This window comes from Pogona vitticeps, chromosome 4 (genome assembly GCF_051106095.1).
Source record: "Pogona vitticeps strain Pit_001003342236 chromosome 4, PviZW2.1, whole genome shotgun sequence".
Lineage (NCBI taxonomy): Eukaryota > Metazoa > Chordata > Lepidosauria > Squamata > Agamidae > Pogona > Pogona vitticeps.
In genome coordinates this window covers 18,498,033-18,521,775 of record NC_135786.1, presented here as the reverse complement: position 1 = coordinate 18,521,775, position 23,743 = coordinate 18,498,033, and the positions used below count along the sequence as shown (strand labels likewise).

At 43.0% G+C, this 23,743-nt stretch overlaps 1 protein-coding gene across 1 annotated transcript; it reads right to left on the bottom strand.

Moving 5' to 3' along the window:
• Positions 1 to 229: 229 nt before the first annotated feature.
• CYP24A1 (cytochrome P450 family 24 subfamily A member 1) lies at positions 230 to 18,846 on the bottom strand. The gene is made up of 12 exons (XM_020779539.3): positions 17,786 to 18,846; positions 16,737 to 16,927; positions 15,396 to 15,489; positions 13,382 to 13,478; positions 11,555 to 11,646; positions 10,436 to 10,547; positions 8,591 to 8,736; positions 7,940 to 8,106; positions 6,340 to 6,418; positions 4,404 to 4,595; positions 3,522 to 3,633; positions 230 to 1,463 (listed from the first exon to the last, which is right to left on the bottom strand). The coding sequence occupies exons 1-11, from the start codon at positions 18,050 to 18,052 to the stop codon at positions 3,523 to 3,525; spliced, it is 1,548 nt and encodes a 515-aa protein (XP_020635198.3). The 5' UTR covers positions 18,053 to 18,846; the 3' UTR covers positions 230 to 1,463; position 3,522.
• Positions 18,847 to 23,743: the final 4,897 nt, after the last annotated feature.

Genomic DNA, 23,743 nt, shown 5'->3' with positions numbered 1-23,743 from the left:
ATACCCCATTTGTTTTTTGATTTTTTAGAAGCCCTACTGAATGGAAGACAGGAATGCTACATTTTCGAAGTGGCTGCTCGTCTCCAAAGCTGGTGTGTGTGTGTGTGGAATACAATGAACTCCTTGCATAGAAATTGCTCTCCTCCCCCCCCTCCCCAATAGATGCTGGTTTTCAAAAGAGATGCAGGGCACAGATGTGTCGAATGAAAGGAGACACCATATCAGAAAATTCTGTTCTTATTATAATTTTATTAGAAAATTCTCAGAAGCCATCAACAACAGAAATTTAAACTTTTTCCAAAAATAAGAAATTGAGTACATAGGGTCGTCAACAGTTCTCCAAAGTATGCAGGACTCAACTGTCTTTTAAAAGGCTTCTACAAATATTTTCAAATGTATAAAATAACAATTCATGTAAAAAATACAACCATTAAAAAAAGGGAAACATTGTCTTTTTAATATACAGAAATGGGCAAAAATACTGGTAAACTATATACAATATTTACAGTCTACTTCAGGGGTGGGCAACATTAACCTTCCAGATTCCTAGACTACAACTCTTACAATCTTTTACTGCTGGAAAGGGTGGCTACAGTTTCTGGGAGCTGAAGTCCAATAAGTTAAATATTCTCCATTCCGGTTCTCCCTGCTGTGTTGTCTGCCAAAGACTGCATTACAACTGCTGGTGGTAGTAATGGGGAGAATACATGCACATCCATTAAAACTGGATTATCCCAACAGCATTTCCAATGTTGAACCCTTAGGATGCAGGGTTCTACATGGTACATTGGCAAATATTTCCACGTAGTTGTACCCGGGTTCTCAGCGATGACAGACAGATCGGTGGTGTTCACTGTTGCTTGCTCCCCCATTATTATTTTTTTAAAAAATCTAAACACAATAACCCTTAGAGAATGCTCCATTTCCCCACTCATACTGATCTCCCTGGAAAGAGAGACTGCATAAATAATAAGCCAGCCCTGCATAGAAATCATTGCACAAAAAACATTCAGGCTCATGAAAATGTGGGAGTAAGGCAACAAAACTCATCTTCCTTGCTCCCATGCCCTACATTGTGACATGGAACTTAAAGAATTGCAGCACTGTAAAAGGAGGGATGTCTCCTGAGCAGCAACTGATGGATTGCATGTTGGCAGGTGAACAGAAACAGATTTTTGTTAGACCTGCATGAAAAGATTCCTGGTCTTCTCCCCGTCTTTTTGAGCCCTGCCAACCTTCCTCTTCATACAGGCAAGGTCTGTTTCAGCATTCGTTATGAAATTTTTCAGGTGCACTAACCACAGATTGGCTTCCAAAGCAAAGTCAGAACTAGCTTCGGATGTTCCACTCATTAGTGCTCAGAGCATGCCTGGAGGTCGAAGCTTCCAACATTCAAAGGTGTTTGTTGTCCGCCGGGAAAAAAAAGTAGCAGCCAAGAAGCCACCCGATTCCTTCAGAAGTAACTGCCAAAGCAAACAGAGCATCTATTAATTCTGTAGTTCTCGGGAAGATCAGATGGCGATGCTGTTATCCAATCTATTTATTAAAATGTCTATGGATTTATTTATTTTTTTGGATTTTGAAGAATGGAATCATAAAAGCAATCTCGTATGGGGAAAAATCAATTTAAACTCAGAATAAGCAGACCATCTTTAAAACACCCTGTTTTAAAGTTGTTGTTTTTAAATATCTGCATCTCTGGGATTGTATTAGTGAAACCAAAGGGATTTATACTGTGATGCAGCAACAGTGAGACTCCAGTTCGTAGCCTGATTTGGTCCATGGAGGCTTAAATCACCATCCTGGCTGGAAGCTCCTTCCATCTCTGATCAATGGCTTGGAGAAAAGAAAGAAGCTATTTAAAGCTCAGGGACCGGCTGGATGGAACTGAACTTTAGTTTGTGGCCTGGGAGGCTGTTGAATGGAATCTTGTTTCCGAGTGGACTCCTGAAAAGCCATTCAGGCTTACTCTTGAGTAGACATGCACAGCACTGTGCTGTGAATTTCATGTTCAATGGGGAAATGTCTAAATTAGCAAGAATTACAGTAGTGTAGTGTTGCATTTAGAGCTGGACGCTATGAAAGTCAACACTGGAAATGGAGCATGGTCCTGATGCATGGAATTAGCATATGGACCATCCAAACTAAGCCTTTGTTTCTTCTCCCTCTGTTGCCCGGTGCTGAATGAATATGGAGTTCACTGAAATTCCTCTCCAAACTTCTTCCAAAAATCCAGTTTCTTAAAGTAAAGCACACAGAGGAGCTAGATTTTAAACTAAACCAAACCAAACACCAACAATTTCAAAGCCAGGGTTTTTGACACCCTTTGTCACTGTGGGTACCTATGGACACCCTTTATTAAATTGCCAATGTATCAATATCAGCTTATCAATCAGGTGTATATAAAGCAACAAGTGCTCCATCTGGACAAGTCAATAGTTTGTCCATTAGAGATGATAATGAACTGCCGGTTTGGCGTAGTTAGTTTCCTGGCTGAACAGCTGATCCCCAGTTTGGCGCCTTGCCCCCTCCAGTGGGCACCCAATCAGTAGCAGCAGCACCCTGCCCTAACTCCTCCAGGTGTTGCTGCAGGATTGGCACCCACTAGAGGGGGCTGGGGACCGAACCATGGATCAGTTGTTTGGCCAGGAAACGAACCACACCGAATTGCTCAACCTGTGGCTCGTACCCATCTCTACTGTGTATACTTCTGAGGTACAGTGTGAAGGGCAGCTTTATCTTTGCTTATCTGCCTTTTAGTTAATTTTTTAAAAAAGCATTCTCTGTACTCACAGAGACTAGAAACTTATTTTGAAAACACACAAAGAGCTATAATCACCATCATCTTAGAACTGCAGAGCTGGAAGGGACCCTGTGGGTCATCAAGTCCAGCCCCTGTCATGCAGGCGCAGTGGGGAATCAAACTCCTAACCTCTGGCTCCAAAGTCAAGAAACTAAACCAGTGAGCTATCCAGCAGTCAGACATTGCACAGGTTAATATTCTGATTTGTGACAAGGGGCCATACATTGCCCATCACGGTAGTTCACAATGCTATAGAAAGAGTGGGCCAGGAAAAATCTACTGGGCCAGTCTCTTTGATAAAGTAGATGCCAGTATTTGAATTAGTAAGCATTCTTCCTCCAAGCAGCTCCCAAGTGAAATGTAAAAGCTGCTGTGGTTTCTTCAGCACAAACTGTCCCAACAAAAGGAATCATGGTTGTAGTGGGTTTTTCGGGCTCTTTGGCCGTGTTCTGGAGGTTATTTTTCCTAACGTTTCGCCTGTCTCTGTGGCTGGCATCTTCTGAAGATGCCAGCCACAGAGACTGGCGAAACGTTAGGAAGAACAACCTTCAGAACATGGGCAAAGAGCCTGAAAAAACCACAACAACCATTAGATCCAGGCCGTGAATGCCTTCGCGAATACAAAAGGAATCATCTTAATCATTTAGATCATCATTTTCTCGGATCATCACAGCCCAGAACTTTAAGAAGGTACTTTTTGGTCTGCGTTTCTTCTTACCTTAACGTCTCCTGAATGCAATGGGAACTTCTCGGTTGGGGATGAGTATTCCTAAGTGCAGAGTTTCTACCGGCTTGTTATCAGTCGCTACAACCTGATACTTCCGTATGAGCTGTAATGCAAAGATGATAAAGAGGAAGCAAAGAGTTAGCTCTGTCCTAATCAGCCTCTGCAGGAAGGAGGGGTTTTTTTTGAGACCTTTCCAACTTTCAATCAAGGTTTAGCCTGGACCAGAGGTAATCCTTGGAATCTGCCCAGTGGGCTGAAAAACAAGTTTCAAAGCCTGTCGAAGTTGCCCAATACCCGGCCCACACTGTAGTTAATCTTAATCATCGTTTCCTGGATTTGGACAACTTAGCAAACTGTGGTTAATGTAAAACGGAACCATAAGCTTTCATGAGATCACCAGACCATATGGGATCTCAACTTCAGATGCTAAGCAGAGTTCGGTCTTAGTAGTGTTTGGACCATTGACCACCAGGGATCTCCAGATGTGGCTACAAAAGAATTCTAATCTCATCTGACATGTCTGAAAGTGACTGCCGGTCAAGAGTTGGCAATGCAGAGCTAAATGGATCAATGATCTGTCTCAGCAAAAGGCAACTGGAACTTGAAGCCCCACTGGAGATGGTAGAAACATATAAGGCCCAGGATTGCTGAGGCTTGCCCTGCTCCTGCTGTTCCTAATGATCTTTATTTTGCAGCTGTCCAAACCCTAACCATTGGTTATAATTACCACCGTACTCTGAATTCACTCAAATAAAATTCTACATGAAAGGACAAAAAAAGCTAAGTGACATTTATCATTTTCAAAATGAAATTGAGAATTACAGTTATTAAAATAGAGCTGGAGGAAGGGAAATATTGTAACTACAAGCTTACCCAACAGAGAGCTAATTGTAGCTGCAACTCTGCCAAACGGCGTCCAATGCACATTCTTTTCCCGATGCCAAAGGGGACGTGAGTAAAAGGATTGATGTTCTTCTGAAGCCAACGTTCTGGCTTGAATTGACTCCAGTCACTGAAATATTCTTCATTGCACCCCAAAGCATGGCTGTTGATCATCAACACTGTCTATAAACACACACAAATAGCACAGGGAGGGAAAGTCAGTTGGATGCAGTTGATGAAGATGGAATAGCAAATCCTATTATGTCAATGGAAAAAAGGGCTGCAGAGTAAGGAAAGGCAATTTTCTCTGTAAGAATGGGAATGTTGTATCACAGGCTGCCATGGTTCGCAGGTGGCAGAAAAGAGAGCAACAGTTTACTGATGCACAGCTGTCCTAAAGATTCCTGAAAGAATTCTGGAGTGGGATTTTTTTTTTAACAAAAATATTTCTGAGAAAAACAAGCAAAAAGAACAGAGCCATAACTAGCCCATTAGACACTGGAGGAATGGTTCTTGAGACATACCTCTCTACCTTATCCTAAGACATACATCTTGAAAATGGGGGAGGTGAATGTGGAATACCCCCAAATAAAGAGAAACTTCATGCTTTTTTTTAAAAGGACACTGAAGTGGACCAGAAAGCGTAACAGTTTATTTCTCTAAAACTCAGATTCTCCTCTAACTTTTGGTGCCCTTTCACTTCTTGTGCCTTGGGGCATGTTACCATTTTCTCCACTCTAGTTACAGCTCTGAAAAGATGCAGGCTCAACCTTGTCAAATAAATTTCCTCTAAGCTCAGTGAGAGGAAAAAGGAAAGTATTTTTTTTTCTTGGCAGATATTTTAAGGACCATGAATGCTTCCAAATAAACAGAGCTTGATCTAACCCAGGTCTCAACAGGCATTGGTATGCAACCCATTTTTAATGCCAACACTCACAACTGCAGCATATGAAGTTACAGTCTATCAAAAACAATGAACCGTTTACGTAATTGCAGAATTCCTGCAATCTGAATTTAGATGAAGGAACTTAAGAGAGGCCTTTCCTCCATCCAGCTACCCTGTTGTGCCTTTAATGTGGCACAAAAGGGAAGGATCCAACAGTTCCTGTTTCTCCTTCCATGATATTTCCCCCCACATGAGAAAAATCTCCATTGGCTGAATTTCTTCCTATCAGTATCAGAGGCGCAGGAGCCATGTCAGGAAAAAAAGACAGTAAACTTTTTTGATTTGTTTGTTTTTCCAAACAAGACAGTGCTCAAGTACTTCTCTCTTTCAAAAAAACAAAAACTGATCAAATTGTAAATTACCTTGAGGATCTAAGCCCATCCCCCACCCCGTTCCACACATATAGTACTCCAACTTGCTATAGCGGCTTTATAGCACTCACACGCTGCTTAATTCTGCGCTTCATAGTGTCCCAGTGGGGGCTCAGTCCAAGAACTCTGGTGCCACACTATCCTGAAAAGATGGCTATGGTTGTGATGTGTGAAGTGTGGTTGTTTGAAAGTGATTGCAGAACTGCTGCTCTATGCTCATCTCACACCACTGAAGGACTGCAAAAAGTGGGCCGGGCACCAAGACAATCAAATGACAGCCTGGCCACACAAATGTCACTAAAAATACACACTAATCACCCATCTACAGAAAAAGACAAAAGCCCATCTCACAGCCATAAATTTTCCACTTCCAAGCCAACGACACCAGAGCACAGAGTGCTGTCCTCTGAAGATGCCAGCCACGGAAACTCGCAAAACATTAGGAAGAACAACCTTCAGAACACGGCCAAAGAGCTCGAAAAACCCACAACAACCGTCACTAAAAATGTTTTTCTTCGTAAGAAGAATCCCTGCTCCTCCAGTGAGTAAAAACCATTAGAAAGGGGGCTACACAAATTGGAAGTTTATTGTCAGTGGGAGTTATACTTACCCCTTTAGGAAGGGTATAATTTCCAATCACTGTTTCTTTGTCAAGTGTCCGGGTTGTGAATGGCACTGATGGTGTTATTCTAAAACAAAAGGAATAACCGACTTTACTCTTTGTGCAGGGCAATCAATGAAGCACATAATATTAACAGAGAGTATAAAATAGGCAGCTGGTTGGCATCAGCAGCTGGCATTAATTCATTTTTATCATTTGTACCCCATCTTTCAATCCAAGAGGATCTAAGGTGATTTACAATATTAAAACAAACAATATTTAGAGCTAATCTAGCCAGTAGCTGTTTTCCGTTTATTGTAGCAAAAAGGAAACTAGAAGTCTTGGAGGTACCTTGAAGACTGATTTAGTTTTTCTTTTTCATAAGCTTTTGTGTGTCAGACGAATGGATTGGCCGTGTCTATGGGGGCAAGAGTTTACAACTGTTGGCAAGGAGGGTGTGTTGGGAAGAACAAGAACATGGTGTGTTAGTGCTGAGTGAAGAACATCTTTAACAGACAATGGGCACTGATTAATTCCATCGCAACTGTCACACAGTCAGACCTTAATCATTACTCTTGTGATGGAATTAACCACAATGGCTTTAATGTTTAGAGCTTAAAAAAATATAGTAAATTGTTACCATATCCTCTGGCTGCCCCAGAGAGCTGTTGTTGAAAATTTCTTTGCACTGACTGGTGAGGACACTTGAATATTGAAAAGACCCACTATAAGTACCCTTAATGCTTCCAGGCCACTGCAGGCAATTACAGCAATGACTGTCTGATGACAGTATTACAACTATCCTTATCCTTGCTCTGTATGCACAGTGAACTGTGCAGCAGTAAGTACAGCCTGGAAGTAGCTAGTTGCTTGCTGCTAAGTCCTTTCCCCAACAATTAAAGCATAAATACATTATAGTAAAGTTTGAACAATTTTGCAAATTTAACGATTTCTCTCATTCTACAAATGTGGCTTCATTAAAATGGTAGAGGAGGAACATGGCTGAAGTTCCAACTTCTAGTTCTTGCTGTGTTGTGGATACTGAAGTGTCAATGAAATAGATGGGACAAGAGTGTGTTTTCTACCAGATGCCAGCAATTTATAGTATTCAGATAAAAAAAAAAAGTAAACTAGTTTAGTTACTTGTGAGAAACATGGAGTTAAATTCTCAGTTGATTGTCTTTGTTTATTTGTAACACTAAGAAAATAACTTTGGATTTTTCCAAACCCTAGGGGAAAGTAGCCTTACTAGAGAAGGAGGAGGCATCCATGAGGAAAATTATGCTGAATCCTCCTGTCACTAGCAGATTGCTCTGAAGTCAAATGTTCCTTTAGTCTCACCTGTAAAGCAACCTTAACAGTATTTCTCACTTCAAAGAAAGGAATTCTTGCAAACAACGAACATTCCATTGACAATAACTTTTAGCTTACGATAATCACTTCAGAGGGAGAGGGAGAAATTATGTATTTTCAGTATAGTTTGGAAAAGTTTTATTTTGCTTTTAAATCCACACCTACCGATCACAATTCTCCAAGTCAACATGGACAGCTGCTATCCTCAAAACTCACTTTCCCAACTTTTGAGCTGCAGGTATGCAAAGTATTTTACCTCATAGATTCTTTCAGGCAGGCCTTTAAATAGGGCATTTTCTTCAGATGTTCGCCCGTTGGGTTCTCCCCATCTGGAACTACACTCTTTATTTCTTCAAACAGCTTTGCCTGGACCTCCGGGTAGCAGGAGATGTTATAGAGAGCCCAGAGTAAACTATTGGCAGTCTGAAAAGGTAACAGATAATAAGTTATCTCTTTCTGTTTTGTTACATTACCATGAGTAAGAAGCCAACAATCTTTCCGGATGAGAAAACAGTGTATGTTATATATTCATAGCTCTCTGTTGTAGATTATGAAAATAAGTTTGCCTTAGTAGAGGAATGTATAATAATGCTTCATAGAACAAAAGAGAGGAGCATAAAGGGTTTGGGGCTAGGACATAATGCTCTCTCTTCATAACATTACCATTCCCTGGGGAAGATCCTGCAGATATTGTAAAGCAGCTTTCTCCACCTGTCTTTGCAAGCCCCTACCCATGGTGGTGGTGGTTACATGGCAAGAGGAATAGAACTGAATTAGATTAGATTAGATAAAACCCAGTTAGGTCAATGAGATTTGATTAAATGGATATAGCAAGGTTTGGATTCTGGATGAATGTCAGCCAGGGAAATGCTCTTTACAAATGGGGGAAAAGGGAGCTTGTATTTACCGTTTCAACTCCTGCAATCTGGAGTTCCGTGATGGCAGCATACAGCTCCTTCTTGGAAAGCTGGCTCCCAACATAAATGTCACAGAGGAAATCCTCTGTGGGGTTGGCAGAGTGTTTCTTCAGCCTGCTATCAATTGAACATTTTGCTGAAGGACAAAAAGGAGAAAGCAATGAGCAAGGAAGAAAATCAAAGCTTGTATGTGAGATATATATATATATAGAGAGAGATAGATATTCCATAAATATTCATATTATTTGGCATATACTGTAGGAGAATAGTTAAAAACTAGAAATGTGCAAATGTATGCTTTTGGACTGAAGATTGCACATGGACAGGGCCTGATTTTTAAATCTTCCATGCAAAATCATTATCACCATCATCATAAGCCTAGCAAAGTTGCAAGTCAGGGAGGGAAAAAATTAAATTTAAACTAGAGCTATGTACATATTTGTGTTTTTTGCACTAGAATTCCCCAGGCAGTTGAGTATTGTAGTCTAAAAGCACAATTTCCCACACTTCTAGTTGAAATTTCATCTCTTCCCTACCTGACTTGCAACTTTGCTACATACAGGATAATGATCATTCATGGAAGATTTTTAGCCTAGCGCTATCCATGTGCAATCTGAAATGCTCAAAGCTTGGAAGTGATACTTTTTAAAATGATGGCTTTCAGAAATCCCAACTAACATAGACTAGCCATGCCAGATGTGGGATTCTGGGATTTGTTTATTATTTGGAAATACTATGGTCTAGAGATAGACTTTCCACCTTACTTTTTGTTTATGAAGATCAGGAAGAAGAAGAAAAGGGGAAAATATGGTTCTTATCCTTGCTCAATTATGAAGACCCTGTTTGGTCTCCTACTATCTCATAGCTTGCTTTGTCTCATAGGGTTGTTGTGAAACTAAAAATGTGCTGTTCTGAACACTCCTGAAGGAAACCTGGGATGCAAATGTGGTCACATCAAAGATCTAAATATAGAAAGGTCAGCTATAGGAGGTAGAGAAGCCAAGCAATCTGATATCAACCTTTTTTTCAACCTGCTTGTCCTTTCTACCATATTGTTTCACTTTTTTCATGGTGAACTTCATCCATACAATCAATAACTAACAGCATGAAAAAGCCAGTTTGTTTCTCACTTTATAATGCGGTATGTAAGGAGCTAAGCAGTGTAGGAAGCTAGTGATGCCTCTTGTAGGGTAGGTTGGATGTAGACCAGGGAGATGTGGGTTCAAGTCTGCATGTGACTATGTGGTTTGATGCCTTGCCCAAGTTTACACATGTTATCTTAACCTAACGAATGTCACAAGATTGTTGTGAATAGTCAGTATAGCTGGTTAATTCCAGATATATTGGCAGAAATCCTGTTATGTACGGTACACTGTATAATGCCATCATCTGTGGTATTTTTTATTTTTTTTTGGAGATTAAACATTTCTGATTTCTCCCCTGAATGCCCTAAGGCTCCTGTGCAATCCCTTTTGTCATCAGGAAGCTGTTGGGGGATACAGTCTTTATTTCTTGCACTGACAAAGAAGAGTAAGCATGATAAACGGATCTTAAATGTATATAAGTAACTATAGATTATAGATTATTTAATAAATTACAGCAAAGTATGGCTTAAGACCCTAACGCAACGAAGATCTTCAGTACAGTATAACTGGAAAAATTTAGGACTGAAGGATGAATGTATTGTGTGTTCAGTCAAGTTAAAATTCCCTTCCATTTAGAAGATGGTAGCAGCTACTTTCATCAAATGAGATACAAGAAAAAGTTGTCAAATTTAAGATACAAATAGTTTGCTTCACAGAAAATGGTTGTTGCCCCTACAGGTGTCTACTCACCTGTCTTAAATATATTGTCCCATGCATTTGTATGAGCCTGCCAGACTTTAGTATTCAGCCTTTTGTGGAGCTCAACTGGGGTCACCATCATCTTCCCAAATGTACCCATCATCTGTAATATGAGATGAACAGATAAAATGGTTTTCTTAAATGTAACAAAATGTAAAATGGGAACAGAGGAGAAGGAGTTGAATATTTTCATTATAAGAGAGAACCATAGTTTAGTCTCTGGACTATAGAAGCTTCTTGCCTTCAGAACCTGACATGACTACTGAATGATTCCATCTTAGTACATAAACATGGGCACAATATAAATTACATCAGGTTGTGAGCTATTTGTGGGTTCCATCTCAAAACTTGGAGATGTCACTTTTTTAGACCACAACACACAGCAGTCATGCTGGCTGGGGATTCTCAGAGCTATAGTCCAAAGAAGTAACTTTTCCTAGCTTTGTTACACCTCACCACTTGAAGATCAATGATCTGGATTATACACAGCTACTTTGTGGCATTTCCCCCCTCATTTTAGCTTTAACAGACTTCTTCTCCAATGGATAAAGGGGTCAGTCAGTGGAACTCATTCTCAATAAGTACTCATTCTTATTGCAGTGGTCAAAAACCTAGCTCTGACATCAACCATCATCCTGTGACTGCAGTGTTCCCATGAGTGACACACTTGCGTCAGTACAAAATGCATACAGGAAGGTGCCTATGAATGGTGCCCATAATGAACATTGTTCTAAAATATTCCAACTGTATAACTCTGTGGTGGTTGGGGCCAAAGGCAAATGGGTGGGGACAAAAGTATCCATTTACTTTAGTGTGATGCCCCCTAATCCTCAGAAAACACCTATCAAAGGTATGTGTGTGTGTATGTGTGTGTGTGTGTGTGTGTGTGTGTGTATGCGCACGCGTGTGCACGTGTAGACATAAGTGGAAGCCAAGAGGGCCAAACTGGGAGTCCAGAGGTTCATGTTCAGCCCCAAAGTGTAGGGTTTCTCGACCCTGGTGTAGTAAAGTTAGATATCCCACAGGTCTGAATCAAAATGAGGCAAATAGCTCTGTTCCTGTACAGGATCCAATGGCTAACATGATTACAGAATGAAACATTATTCATACCGTTTTTACAGCCTTGATGAAATTCAAGCCTTCATCTCCTACGTCCTGCTCCAGGAGTCCAAACCTTTTCCCATACAGCACCAGACAAATACCTATCAATAAAAAAAGTAATTGATACATATGTATGAATGTGTACATGCACACATACTATTTATTTATTTATTTATTTATTTATTTATTTATTTATTTATTTATTTATTTATTTATTTATTTATTTATTCATTTATTCATTCATTCATTTATTTATTCATTCATTCATTTTTTATACTGCTCCCATTAGTGCTGAGAGTCTACTTTGGGAGGGGTAACAACACATATAGTAGAAAACAAAGAACAAAAATAAAATTAGAAACATTAAAAGCAGCAATAATAATCCCCCCCCCCAAAAAAACTGATGGTACTGACTAATCATATAAACCCAGAGTGAAAAGAGGAAAGGGGCAGGGGAGAAGAGGAGGGGAAAAAAGGGAGGGGAATATATATGTATATATGTATCTATGTGTATATGCATATATGTATATGTGTACATACATACGTATATGTATATATACAGTGGTGCCGCGACTTATGAACTTAATTGGTTCTGGAACTAGAGTTGTAACTTCAAATGGTTGTAAGTTGAAGCACCTTTTCCCATAGGAATGCATTTAAATGTAATCAATCTGTTCTGGCTTAAGAAAAAAAAATAACAAAAAATCAACCAACCAAAAAACAACACTGCAAGACCCATTGGAAACATGATTAATCTGTTCCTGCTGAAGGGGGAAAAACCCAGAAAAGCAAACAAACACTGCAAGACCCATCGGAAATGCATAAAACAAAAACAAAAAACAGAGAGTGCAAGACCCATCAGAAATGCAAAGAAAAAAAAAGCAAAAAGCAAACAGAGTGCAAGACCCATTCAGAAATGCAAACAAAAAAAACCCAAAAAGCAAACAGAGAGTGCAAGACCCATCAGAAATGCAAAGGAAAAAACCCCAAAAGCAAACAGAGAGTGCAAGACCCATCGGAAATGGGGAAAAAACCCCACCAAAAAACAAACAAACCCTGCAAGACCCACCGGAAATGGGGAAAAAAACCCCAAAAACAAACAAACCATGTAAGACCCATCACAGCATAGAAACATAATCCCACCACCCACCCCAAAACCACACTGCAAAACCCACCCAGAACAGTTTTTAAAAAGTAGAAAGCAGCACCGTATCAGGCAGTCCAAAGCCTCCTCCAATCACACACTCTCTAACTGCTGGGGACAAAGAGCTACATAGAGGCAGCCTCTTCGCCACCAACGGGTATCAATTTGAATTCCCCGCCTTTTTTCCCTGCCTTTTTTTGATCGTAACTCAAAGCTCCGATCCCAAAAAGAAGCAAAATTTTGCAGCCGGAGCTGGTTGTAACTCGAAATGGTCGTATGTCGGGATGTTCGTAAGTCAGGGCACCACTGTATGTACACGTACGTACACCCCCCCATATATATGGTCCCTCCACCCTGGTCCTTGTTTAAGCAACATCCATTCTTATATACAGTATAGGCAAGGTAATGGTGTAAAGAAAAAAAAAGAATAACAGGAAGAAATAACTATGAACAAATCCAACAATATGCACATAAAGCCAGTTTTGTTTGAGGATGAAGATTAGAAAGTTAAGTCAAACTGGATGCAATAGTAAGGCCTGCCCAAGGCATTTTGCCACCCAAGGCAAAGGATGGTATCAACCCCTTATCCCCACTTCAATTCCACCTTGGGAAGATGCTGCCACTTGTTGGGGGCGGGGAGGCAGTGGCAAAGAACTGATGACCTCAGCTTATGCACTGTGGGCAAAACTTACTTTCAAATGACCATTTGTTCAGTTCGGAATACAGGTCTTCTATCTCTCCTTTCCCATTACAAAGTGTGTCAACCCGATGCATGAAATCAGCCAGGACCTGTAAAGGGAATCAAAACATTTGTGAGTATCAGGATAGACCTTGTTCATATGGCTATGCAGGAAGAGAACCAAAACTAGAACTGTCAATGTTATTTTACACATGTGACACTTGGACTATAGCCGTTTCTCACATTCAAAAAGGATGTTGTAGAAATGGGGCAAAAAGTGTGTGGGGGGAAAACAACTTTCTTATGGGAAGTTTTCAATATTCAGGTCTGTCTAGCTCAGAAAAAGGACAAATAATGGGGCATACGGTAGAAGTGTGTATAAATAGGTAGGTGCGAAAGATCTAGAGAGGGAAAGCCTACAACCACCCACTGAACCTAAGTGGTGGGTGAAAGGAAGTCCTCTTCCTAAGAGAATGTAGTTAAATCATCTAGAGTGCTGCTACAAGATGTAGTGCCTTCATCGGTCCCGAAGGCTGTATTGTATTTCACCACCATGGAACCCTACTCTCCATGAATTTGCCTAATCTCCCTTGGAATCCGTCCGAGTTGGCAGTCAACGCTACATCTTGTCTCTTCTTACATCTAAGACATGAAGGGAATGACACTGTGGAAGGAAAGGAAGAACTATCCCCGTAATGTCTAGCTGGAACTGTAGGATGACCGAATTGTACAGGTGGAAGGGAGGCCAAAGGTCATCTAGTCTACCCCCTGTAGATGGCAGAAAACCACAATTCCTGGCAGATGGTTACCTCACCGTTGCTTTGCATCCTTTTTTTAAAAAAAATCTGGTGCTGAGGTTGCAAGGAGCTGAATCAGCACTGTAGATTATCTTTTATTCTCACACTAGTCCTGATTTGAACTGCTTGTCTCCCGCACCTGCTATCTGAAATGGGAAAAACCTTCCAGCTATCACCAGCTGGTCAACAGCAGATGTTCTGTGCTCATGAACAGACCATTTCAATCGAAACCTTGTGGGAGTCAAGAGTTAGAGCTCCCGTCCTTAAACCACTGTCCAATCTTTCTTTGGCTTCCTGTTTTGGCTTCTTAAAAAACAGCAGCAAAAAGACAACCTACACTCAGAGGTAGAGTTGATACATACAATGCTGTGTCCCTTATACATATTCAGATATTCAAATATAACACACAAACAGGTCTTCAGTTCATTTCGTTACTGTCCAGAAGTGAGCAAATGGAACAGATCATTACTCCTGGCCCGTATGCTGTATACTTTCAAAGATGAAAAATGAAAGTCCCCATAATTTTTTAAAAAGCCTTCAGTGAAATGAGAATTTAAAAATTTTAAGGTGCACAGAAATCAAAGGCCAGGAAAGAACTAGGGAAATTCACCTTTAGACCCAGAATTTGATTTGGGCTATTGAGTTTTTTCTTCTTCTTCATTGATCAATGATCACTGCAGTTGCCATGTGGCGGGGGGGGGAATCAAATTGAAACAGTAAGTGATCTGATGAAAACAGAATCTCTAGCCACCACTTCAGTGACTGCCAAAGGCAAGGATGGGAACACAGCTCCTGCTGAACACATTGCTATGTACTCATTGAAATAAAATGGTCCAATCCTTCCTAAACTCAGTCATTTGAAACTGACAGTGAGGGAAAGCATTTGGACGGCTCTCTCCTGCAGCTGGTTTTCTGACGTCTACAGGGGGTAGACTAGATGACCTTTGGCCTCCCTTCCACCTGTACAAACAGATCTTCCACATGAGGAAAGTTAGCTTTTCAGGAAATAAGTTCTAATCTAGCTTTCTCTCTGATGTACAACACTTCTACATGCAGGGCTTTGAAAATACATGGGAAAGCATTCAAAATGAGTATGCTTCATGTACAGGAAAGCAACACAAACAGCAACTGAGGGGATGGGGCTACAGTGTCCCCCTCTGCACATGGTGAGTGTTCTCTCATCTATAACACTTGAATGGGATGACAACTGTGCAAATTCTGGTGGAGTACCTCATTGATTTTGGTGTCAAGCTTGACAATTTCTGTAGGCTTCATTAGTTTCTTCTGAAATGCACTCCTTACTCTCTGCCAGTCCTTGCCTTCCCTGTTTGAGATTTTAAAAAAATGGAATGAATGAAATGAGGAGCTTGTTTTAAGTTATATAAAATGTCACAGACTGCAAATCCTGGCACCTTTTGTCTACTTAAATTAATCAGGGATAGATCCAGAGATATAAGATGATAATGGGAAATGTAAAAAAAAGAGAAAAAAATCTGATGGCTGTTACATTTCATGAAATATTTTGTCTGCCCCTTTGCCCATGGGTTAGAATTTTGAAATTTACACATCAAAGCTAGGACAAAATAGAGGTTAAAGTACTGAACTAAGGTTGAGGAAAGCTGAGGAAATGTCTAAAGGTAACTATTCGTGTAACTATAAGGGACGTGGTGGCGCTGTGGGCTAAACCGCAGAAGCCTGTGCTGCAGGGTCAGAAGACCAAGCAGTCCTAAGATCGAATCCACGCGACGGAATGAGCACCCGTCGCCTGTCCCAGCTCCTGCCAACCTAGCGGTTCGAAAGCATGCAAATGCAAGTAGATAAATAGGTACCATCTCGGTGGGAAGGTAAACAGCGTTCTGTGTCTAAATCACACTGGCCATGTGACCACGGAAAGATTGTCTTCGGACAAAACGCTGGCTCTATGGCTTGAAGAGCGGATGAGCGCCGCCCCCTAGAGTTGGACACGACTGGACAAAAATTGTCAAGGGGAACCTTTACCTTTACCTAACTATTCGTGTGATTAAAAAGTAGGCATCAGTTTTTGTTTTCATAAGCTATGCTTAAACAAAGATCTTACACGTCTATACAGTACTTTTCTTCCAGTTTGAATTATGAGTACGGCAGTGGTCTAAATCTTGTCTAGATTTATTTAATTTACAAATGTCTCCTTCCTGCTGTACCTGCAGTTTTTTCCTCTTAGAACCTTTTCCCACTTAGAATCAAAGCAGGAAAATGGCATGGAAGGAAAGGCTCCAATAAGTCCTATGCAATGCCATTGATTTGCAACCCCACTTTAACTAGGGTATAAACAGCAGCAGAAAGAGTCTTGTTTTTAAAGGTCAGGAGTAAAAATAGCAGAACATCTTCAGGGGCCCCTCATTGACCCTCGAGAATGGCACATTTTCCCAGCAATTCATAAGGATGGGGACTTCAGATCCCTATTTTAGTCTTGTTTGAAATGCATTGGCAGATTGATCTAACTACAGTTTTGCAATGCTTATGGTGCAGCATGAGACATGAATTCCACCCCCCCCACATACACAGCTGCATCTCCATCTCATCCTTACTTACAGGATAAGTAGCCCGTAACCCTCTTTACGGTAGTCCCGGTAGGCTTTCCAGGGCTTAATCTCAAGACGCTGTGGGTAAGCACTCTCCTTCCTGTAGAGCGCCTCCAGCAAGCAAGGGGCACCGATGTGTACCGAGTCAAAAGCACCTAACTTCATGCGGAAGATCTTGCCAAACTTGCGATGGTAGTCTGCCTGCAGAAGGAGGTACAAGGAGAGGATAAGGAGGCAAACCAGAAACCTGTGCTGCTGATTTCTTACCTTTTGTCTGAATCAGAATCCGAGAGATCCCAGTCCCTCTGCCAGGTTTCCCCCCCCCAAAGTTAAAGAATGCTAAAGGACCCCCTTAATTGCAGATTTTTGCACTTGTATGACCCCTGCAGACTCTGGAAGGGACCCCAAAGCCAAGATCCTAAACCTCAAAGACTTTAAGGAATGCCTACATTTTGGCTTAGCAATGAGCTGAAGTCCATGTTGGCATCAGTTGGGCCTCCACACTCTGCCATTGGGGTGCCAGAGCAAAAAAGGACTCATCTTCCATCTCCACCAAGATGCGACTGACACTGACAGGGCACAAACTGCAGACGACAGTTCTTGGGCAGGTACATATAGGGAGGGACCATTTTTGACCAAATAGGAAGACCATTCAGTCATGGAAAAAAAATCCATTTTTGGAAAGTGATGGGCTCACCTTGGTTAGAGGTTGTTCAACAGGGGCTGTGTGGCCACCTGGAAGAGGGACAGACTAGATGATCATGGCAGTCCCTTCCTATTGTCCTAATTCAGTCCCATGAATATATGCAGCTGATATAATGTGAAGCCAGACTGATCCATGTAGTAGGGTGGGGTATTTGGGATGGAGCTAAGCAAGGTAGGGAGATTCCTTTTTGTTTTGTCCTACAATTCCCAGAAATTATAGGCTGGCTGGGGATTCTGGGGTTTGTAATCCAAATATATAAGGGAAGCACTTTCCCAAACTCTACCTTTGGGCTGGCTTTGTCGTCAGATTGGGCTTTGAAGGGCTGAAAGGTACCGATCCGGGAGGTTTCTTACCAACGTCTCGTGCTGTCGCTTGAGGCCGCCTTTCCAGAGGATGTCCAGCAGGCTGCCCATCAGAGGCCACTTGATGGGGCCGGGCATGGCGGAGAGCGAGTGCGGACGAGGTGGCCCAGGGGACACGGAAGGCATCTCCGCCTTCGACTCCAAGGCGCACACCGAGGAGGTGGGCAGTAGCTGCTGCTGGTGCGCGGGCGCGCTCCCGGGGCCTCGCTTCTTGAGGAGCGAGCTGAGCAGAGGGGCGCGCTTGAGAGGGGCGCTCATGACGACTCCGGGGATTGGAAGATCGGGCGGCTGCGAGGAGAAAAGAGGGCTCGCAGCTGGCTGAGGAGCGAGGATTTGCAAGCCAGCGGGGGCGGAGGAGCCTCAAGTGGCGCGGAGTTCCGCTGGCGCCGGCAGGGCGAAAGGAGACCCTTCTGCAGGCAGCACGGGAAACGATCGGGAAAGTCACTTTTCTCCGGCACACGGATCTAAACTCGATATAACCTGACTTGTCCAGGTGCTCCTGATGGATCGACCTGGCTGCAGGTAGATTTTACCTTTCCAATGAAGGAAATCTCGCCTGGAGATAGGGGAAGCAAAGGGGCTGATGCGGTCGCACAGGTCACAAGGGGAGGGGGCGATCCCTAGTGGGGCTGCTACAGATATTCCTCGAGATGGAGGAATGAAGGAATCTGCTGCAACGCTGACGAAGGCACGTGCCTGCGAGCAGATCGATCTCTTCGAGGGGACCCAGCCCGGGGTCGTGGGGACCTCAGCTGTTTAGGATCGGGTTAAATGGCAGGTAAAAATCCGATGTGGAAAGCTTTCCGCGGCTCTCCCGCTGGGACACGAAAGGGATTATTTCCCGCAGCGATCCTGAACTACCGATGCCCGGGTAATAATTGCCGCCACGCTCCGGCTCTCCATAGACAAGCCGGGAGCGAGAGGTGTGTACTGTATATATAAGGCTCGGAGTCTTCCGCCAAGCCAATGAGACGGGAGGGGTGGGGAGCCGCGGGCAGGCCGGGGTGGGGCCGGCAGAGGCGGCCCTCTGGGGAAGCCGCGGCCGGGATCCCGGGACTTCCACGAGAGGCCCCTCGAAGCCGCTCCCGCCTCCTTTGCCTGCCCGAGAAAGCCGGATCGCAGAGCAGGAGGAGGAAAAGCCTCTCTCTCTCTCTCTCTCTCTCTCTCTCTCTCTGTGTGTGTGTGTGTAAAAAAAAAAGTTTGGCGCCTGGCCGAGAGAGAAAAGAGCCACCTGCCTGGGATCTCTCCTCGGGCCAGGTGTCCCGATCGTTTTCCTTGGAGTCGAGATCGAAAGTTGGGCGCTGAACAATCTGAACGATCCCCAGGTTTGTAGCCAGTCGATCAAGAAGGCGACCAGCCGGGTCGAGGTCGCGTGATAAAAAGGCACCTTGCACCTTCGCCTGATAACTATTTCAGATCAATGTCAACTTAAAACAACAACAACAACCCCCTCCGCCCCCGTAAAGCACAGTATAAAGGACATGATCCAGTTACGTGATCGTTAGCGCGCGATCGTATCGTTAATGGACATTTGTTGAACTGATTTCTTTAAAATATTTTCATCCCGCCTTTCTCCTTAAAAAGGACCGGTTCTTTATAGCTCACTCCTGTTCATCCGTGTGGGGGAAGTGGCAGGCATTTAAATCGGTGTACAAGGAAAACCTTCAGTGCACAAAATAGGCGCAGGTCCACTACAGCTGTCCATGAAGCTCAAACAGAGGGCGAAAAAACAGGACGCTAGCAAAGGGCATGGCCATCCAGCCCAATAAAGAGTTAAGGAGAACATTTATTTTATTTGTATTAATTTTATTTCTATACTGCCCATCTGGCAACCCAAGCCATTCTGGGCGGTTTACATAATACCATAAAACAAAATATAAAGACAATAAGCAGACAATAAAATAAATCAATCTATATAATATCAAAGGGACGTGGTGGCGCTGCGGGCTAAACCGCAGAAGCCTTTGCTGCAGGGTCAGAAGACCAAGCAGTCGTAAGATCGAATCCACGCAACAGAGTGAGCACCCATCGCTTGTCCCAGCTCCCGCCAACCTAGCGGTTCGAAAGCATGCAAATGCGAGTAGATAAATAGGTACCATCTCGGTGGGGGGGTAAACAGCGTTCCGTGTCTAAATCACACTGGCCATGTGACCACAGAAAGATTGTCTTCGGACAAAACGCTGGCTCTATGGCTTGAAGAGCGGGATGAGCGCCGCCCCCTAGAGTCGGACACGACTGGACAAAAATTGTCAAGGGGAACCTTTACCTTTTATACAATATCAACAGGTAAAAACAATATCAATAGAACATTAAGAAAGAAAGCATGGTGGAGAGTGCAGATTAGCGAATTCTGGTTATTTAGTGCTTTGGAATCAGATGTTGTAGCGTCCGGGAAGGCCTGTCTAAATAGAAATGTTTTTAATAATCGCTTAAAGGTTTCCAATGAATGTACTAGACAAATATTGGGCTGGAGAGTATTCCATAATTGTGGGACTACCACCGAGGAGGCCCGGTTTCAGGTTACTGTTTTCCGGGCCTCTCTCAGGGTTGGATCTCAAGACTACCAGTGCATGGACCAGTGTGGTGAGATATTTGGTGTCAAGGTAGGGACACAGCTGAGTGATCCGCCTTAGATGGAGATGGGTGGTGGGGACCATGGATGCTATCTGAGATTCCATTGATAGTGCTGGGTCCAAATGTACGCCCAAGCTGTGCACCTCAACCCTTGCGGCAAGAGAAACCACCCCAAAAGAAAGGGAGGCACCCAGACAGCAGACACAAAGGGGCCCCACCCACAAGATTTTCGTCTTGTCTGGGTTCAGCCTCAGTCTGTTGTCCTTCATCCATCCCAGCATGGCGTCCAGGCAGCGCTCAAGGGATGGACCAGCAGCCACTGGGGAAGGGTGGAAGGAGAGATAGAGCTGGGTGTCATCTGCATATTGATAACACGAAGCTCCAGAACTCCTGATGACTTCCCCCAGAGCCCTTGTGCGGATATTAAATAGCATTGGAGAGATTATTGAACCCCGCGGGACTCCACAGTTGAGAGTCCACAGGGTGGACAACATCTCCCCAAGCTGCACTCTTTGAGGACTATCGCCCAGGAAGGACCAGAGCCAGGCCAAGGCCCGGACACCAATCCCCAACTCAGAAAGCCTCCCAAGGAGGATACTGTGGTTGACAGTATCAAAGGCTGCTGATAGGCCAAGGAGGACCAACAAGGATGTTTTGCCCCTATTGGTCTCCCTCAAAGGGTCATCTTGCAGGGTGACCAATGCTGTCTCCATGCTATGATGCGAACTGGACTTGGACTGGAATGTATTGTATTTTTTAGTGCATTGACCACTGATTCTAATAAATGTACTGCCTACCTGAGAGTTTAACAATTAGCAGAGTCTAATTCAAAGTTTAGGAGAAAAGCATTGTTAAATTATTCAGGGGGGAAATTATACATGAGATGTTTAATCAACATTTCCCTTGATACAACTACAAGTACTTGAATATAATTGAATCTATTGTTATTGCAGTGCTGGAAGTGAAGAGAACCTTGTGCTGGGGTCACACCTGCAAAATGTCCCCCCTGTGGTTGCGCTACTTTTAATCGTGCTTTGCGGTCACGTGGTGTATATTCCAGAATGTGTGTCCCAATGTGTTTTTGTGTTACCAGATCATTTCCTTACATTTCAATAAGCGCCTAGACCTTCTCGTTGACACTGTTTGACAAAAGTCACCTGATGCATTGACAGAACACCACGGACTTGTTTTTTAAATTAAAAAACAGTTTTAGAAGACATTGCACAGTGGCAGTAGTTCAAAAAAGTTGCGATAAGACCATTCACACACTCAGAAACACACTAAAAAGATTGGCAACAACAAAAGTGGAAGCCTCTGGCCGAGTGAGAAATGATCCGCAGTTAACACACTCATGGGGTAAATGATTCACTAAGGGCTGTGTGTCATGTGACTGCAAATTTATGCTACAAACCCAATGGGGGATAGGAAGGCAACATTCGGCTCATGTGACCGCATTGCTGGAAGGGACCCTCTAGATCAGAGGTTCCCCAACCTGACCTCCTGCCCCCCACATGCACTCACCCCCGCACAGTTGATTTATGCATGTGTCTGTGCTCCAGTGCACCTGCATGAGCACCACGCCACCATTTGCGCACAAGCACGAGTGTGCCCGCAGAAGTGCTGCGCTGCTGTTTGTGCATGCGCACAAGTGCGTGTGAGCACTGCGCCGCCATTTGCGCACAAGGGTGAGCATGCCTGCACAAGTGCTGTGCTGCTGTTTGTGCATGCGAATGAGCACGTGAGTGCTGCTCTGCTGTTTGTGCACAAGTGCACCCGCACAAATGCTGTGCTGCTGTTTGCACATGCACACGCTTGTTCGCATGAGAGAGAGTGCACTCATTCGCGTACGTGTGAGAGCATGCTATCTCGTTCGCACATGCACGAGATTGCAGGGGGTGCCCCGCCTTCCCCATCCAGTCTGTGGGGTGGAAAAGGTTGGGGACCCTTGCTATAGATAATTGAGTCCAGCCCCTGAATAAGGGTATAAAGGAAGGAGAGAACACATAAATGTTACTGGTTTGGAGACTTGTTCCTTTTATATTGGAATAAGCATATAGTAGGCTAAGAGGGGTTGTAGTTATCCACAGAGAATCATGATTTGGAGAATAAATTGCTTTCCTAAAGTTCGTGCCATTCATAATTTTCCTAAGCTGTTTTTTTTATGTTACTGGAGCAGCAAAATGAATTTTAATCCAGCTTTGTCTTCTGATGTTACTCAACAGGCAAGAAAGTCAGGACATCTGCTGTTCACTAGTTCAGTTATGCATTTAATCTGCCTCCAGTTTTGCTCTGAAACAAATAATAATACTAAAACAATGCTATGATGAATATTTCAAACACAATTAATCAGTCCCCATCCATCCCGGATCCTTCCACGTGCTGGGCAAACATGTGCTGGACAAAAACATTTGTTTTCCAGGAAAAAATAAAATAAAATAAAACGCCGTAGGGGTAGGGAGTTGCTTGATGAACTTTAGCATGTATGCAGCAGGATCATTTGCCTGGGTCGAAGAGGATAAAAATCTGTATGATAATAGCCTTGTTAATTAACACAGTATGTGTTGAAAATATGCAGCTGAATGAAATGACAAAAAGCCCTTGGGAAGGGCTCAGGTTGCGAGGCAAGTTCACATCTGCAGAACAAGAAATGCAGAAAAGACTGTAAGTGTGACACATTAGAGATGGTGTTTTCGGACTACATAATGGATTGTTATACAATAGATGATGGGGCCCTTTTGTATAATTTTCTGTACTTCTCCACTGAAGTACTTATACTCTGGCCTGTTGATCAGAATGAGCAGAATCCTCGAGGTGGCTTTAAAACAATTCAATGAAACTTAAAGTAAATTGGAAAAAGAACTTTTTGAAAACATAGTTGAAAGTTAACACCCACCTGCACCTGCACACAAAAGCAATAATTGTCAAAACCTGTGAAAAACATGACCAAGTGAAAATGCTAGGCATTGCATTTGCATTATAGAAATGCTGGAGGCCATACACGGCTCAAAGACCTACACTTTCTCCATATCTGGTTTTTCTAAGCTACAAAAGCCAAATAAGGAGGTACAGTAACAGCTGTAAAATACAGGACAGAACTGTCCTAACCCCAAAGCTTACCAAACAGTGTGGGCTTTGCCAGCCACCAAAAATCCTAATAGGAAAGGAGTCAATCTCTCTTGGTAATAATGTTTGATCTGTGGTTAACCTCTTTCAGCCTGTATGACAATTACAATGACAACAGAGCGGCTGCACTTTAAAGATCAACAGATTTGGTTTAGTGTGAGATTTCTTGGATTACACAGTCCGCTTCTTCAGATACATGGCACATAAGAGTTAGGACACAGGTTTATATAGGCAGAGCAAATGGGATAGGTA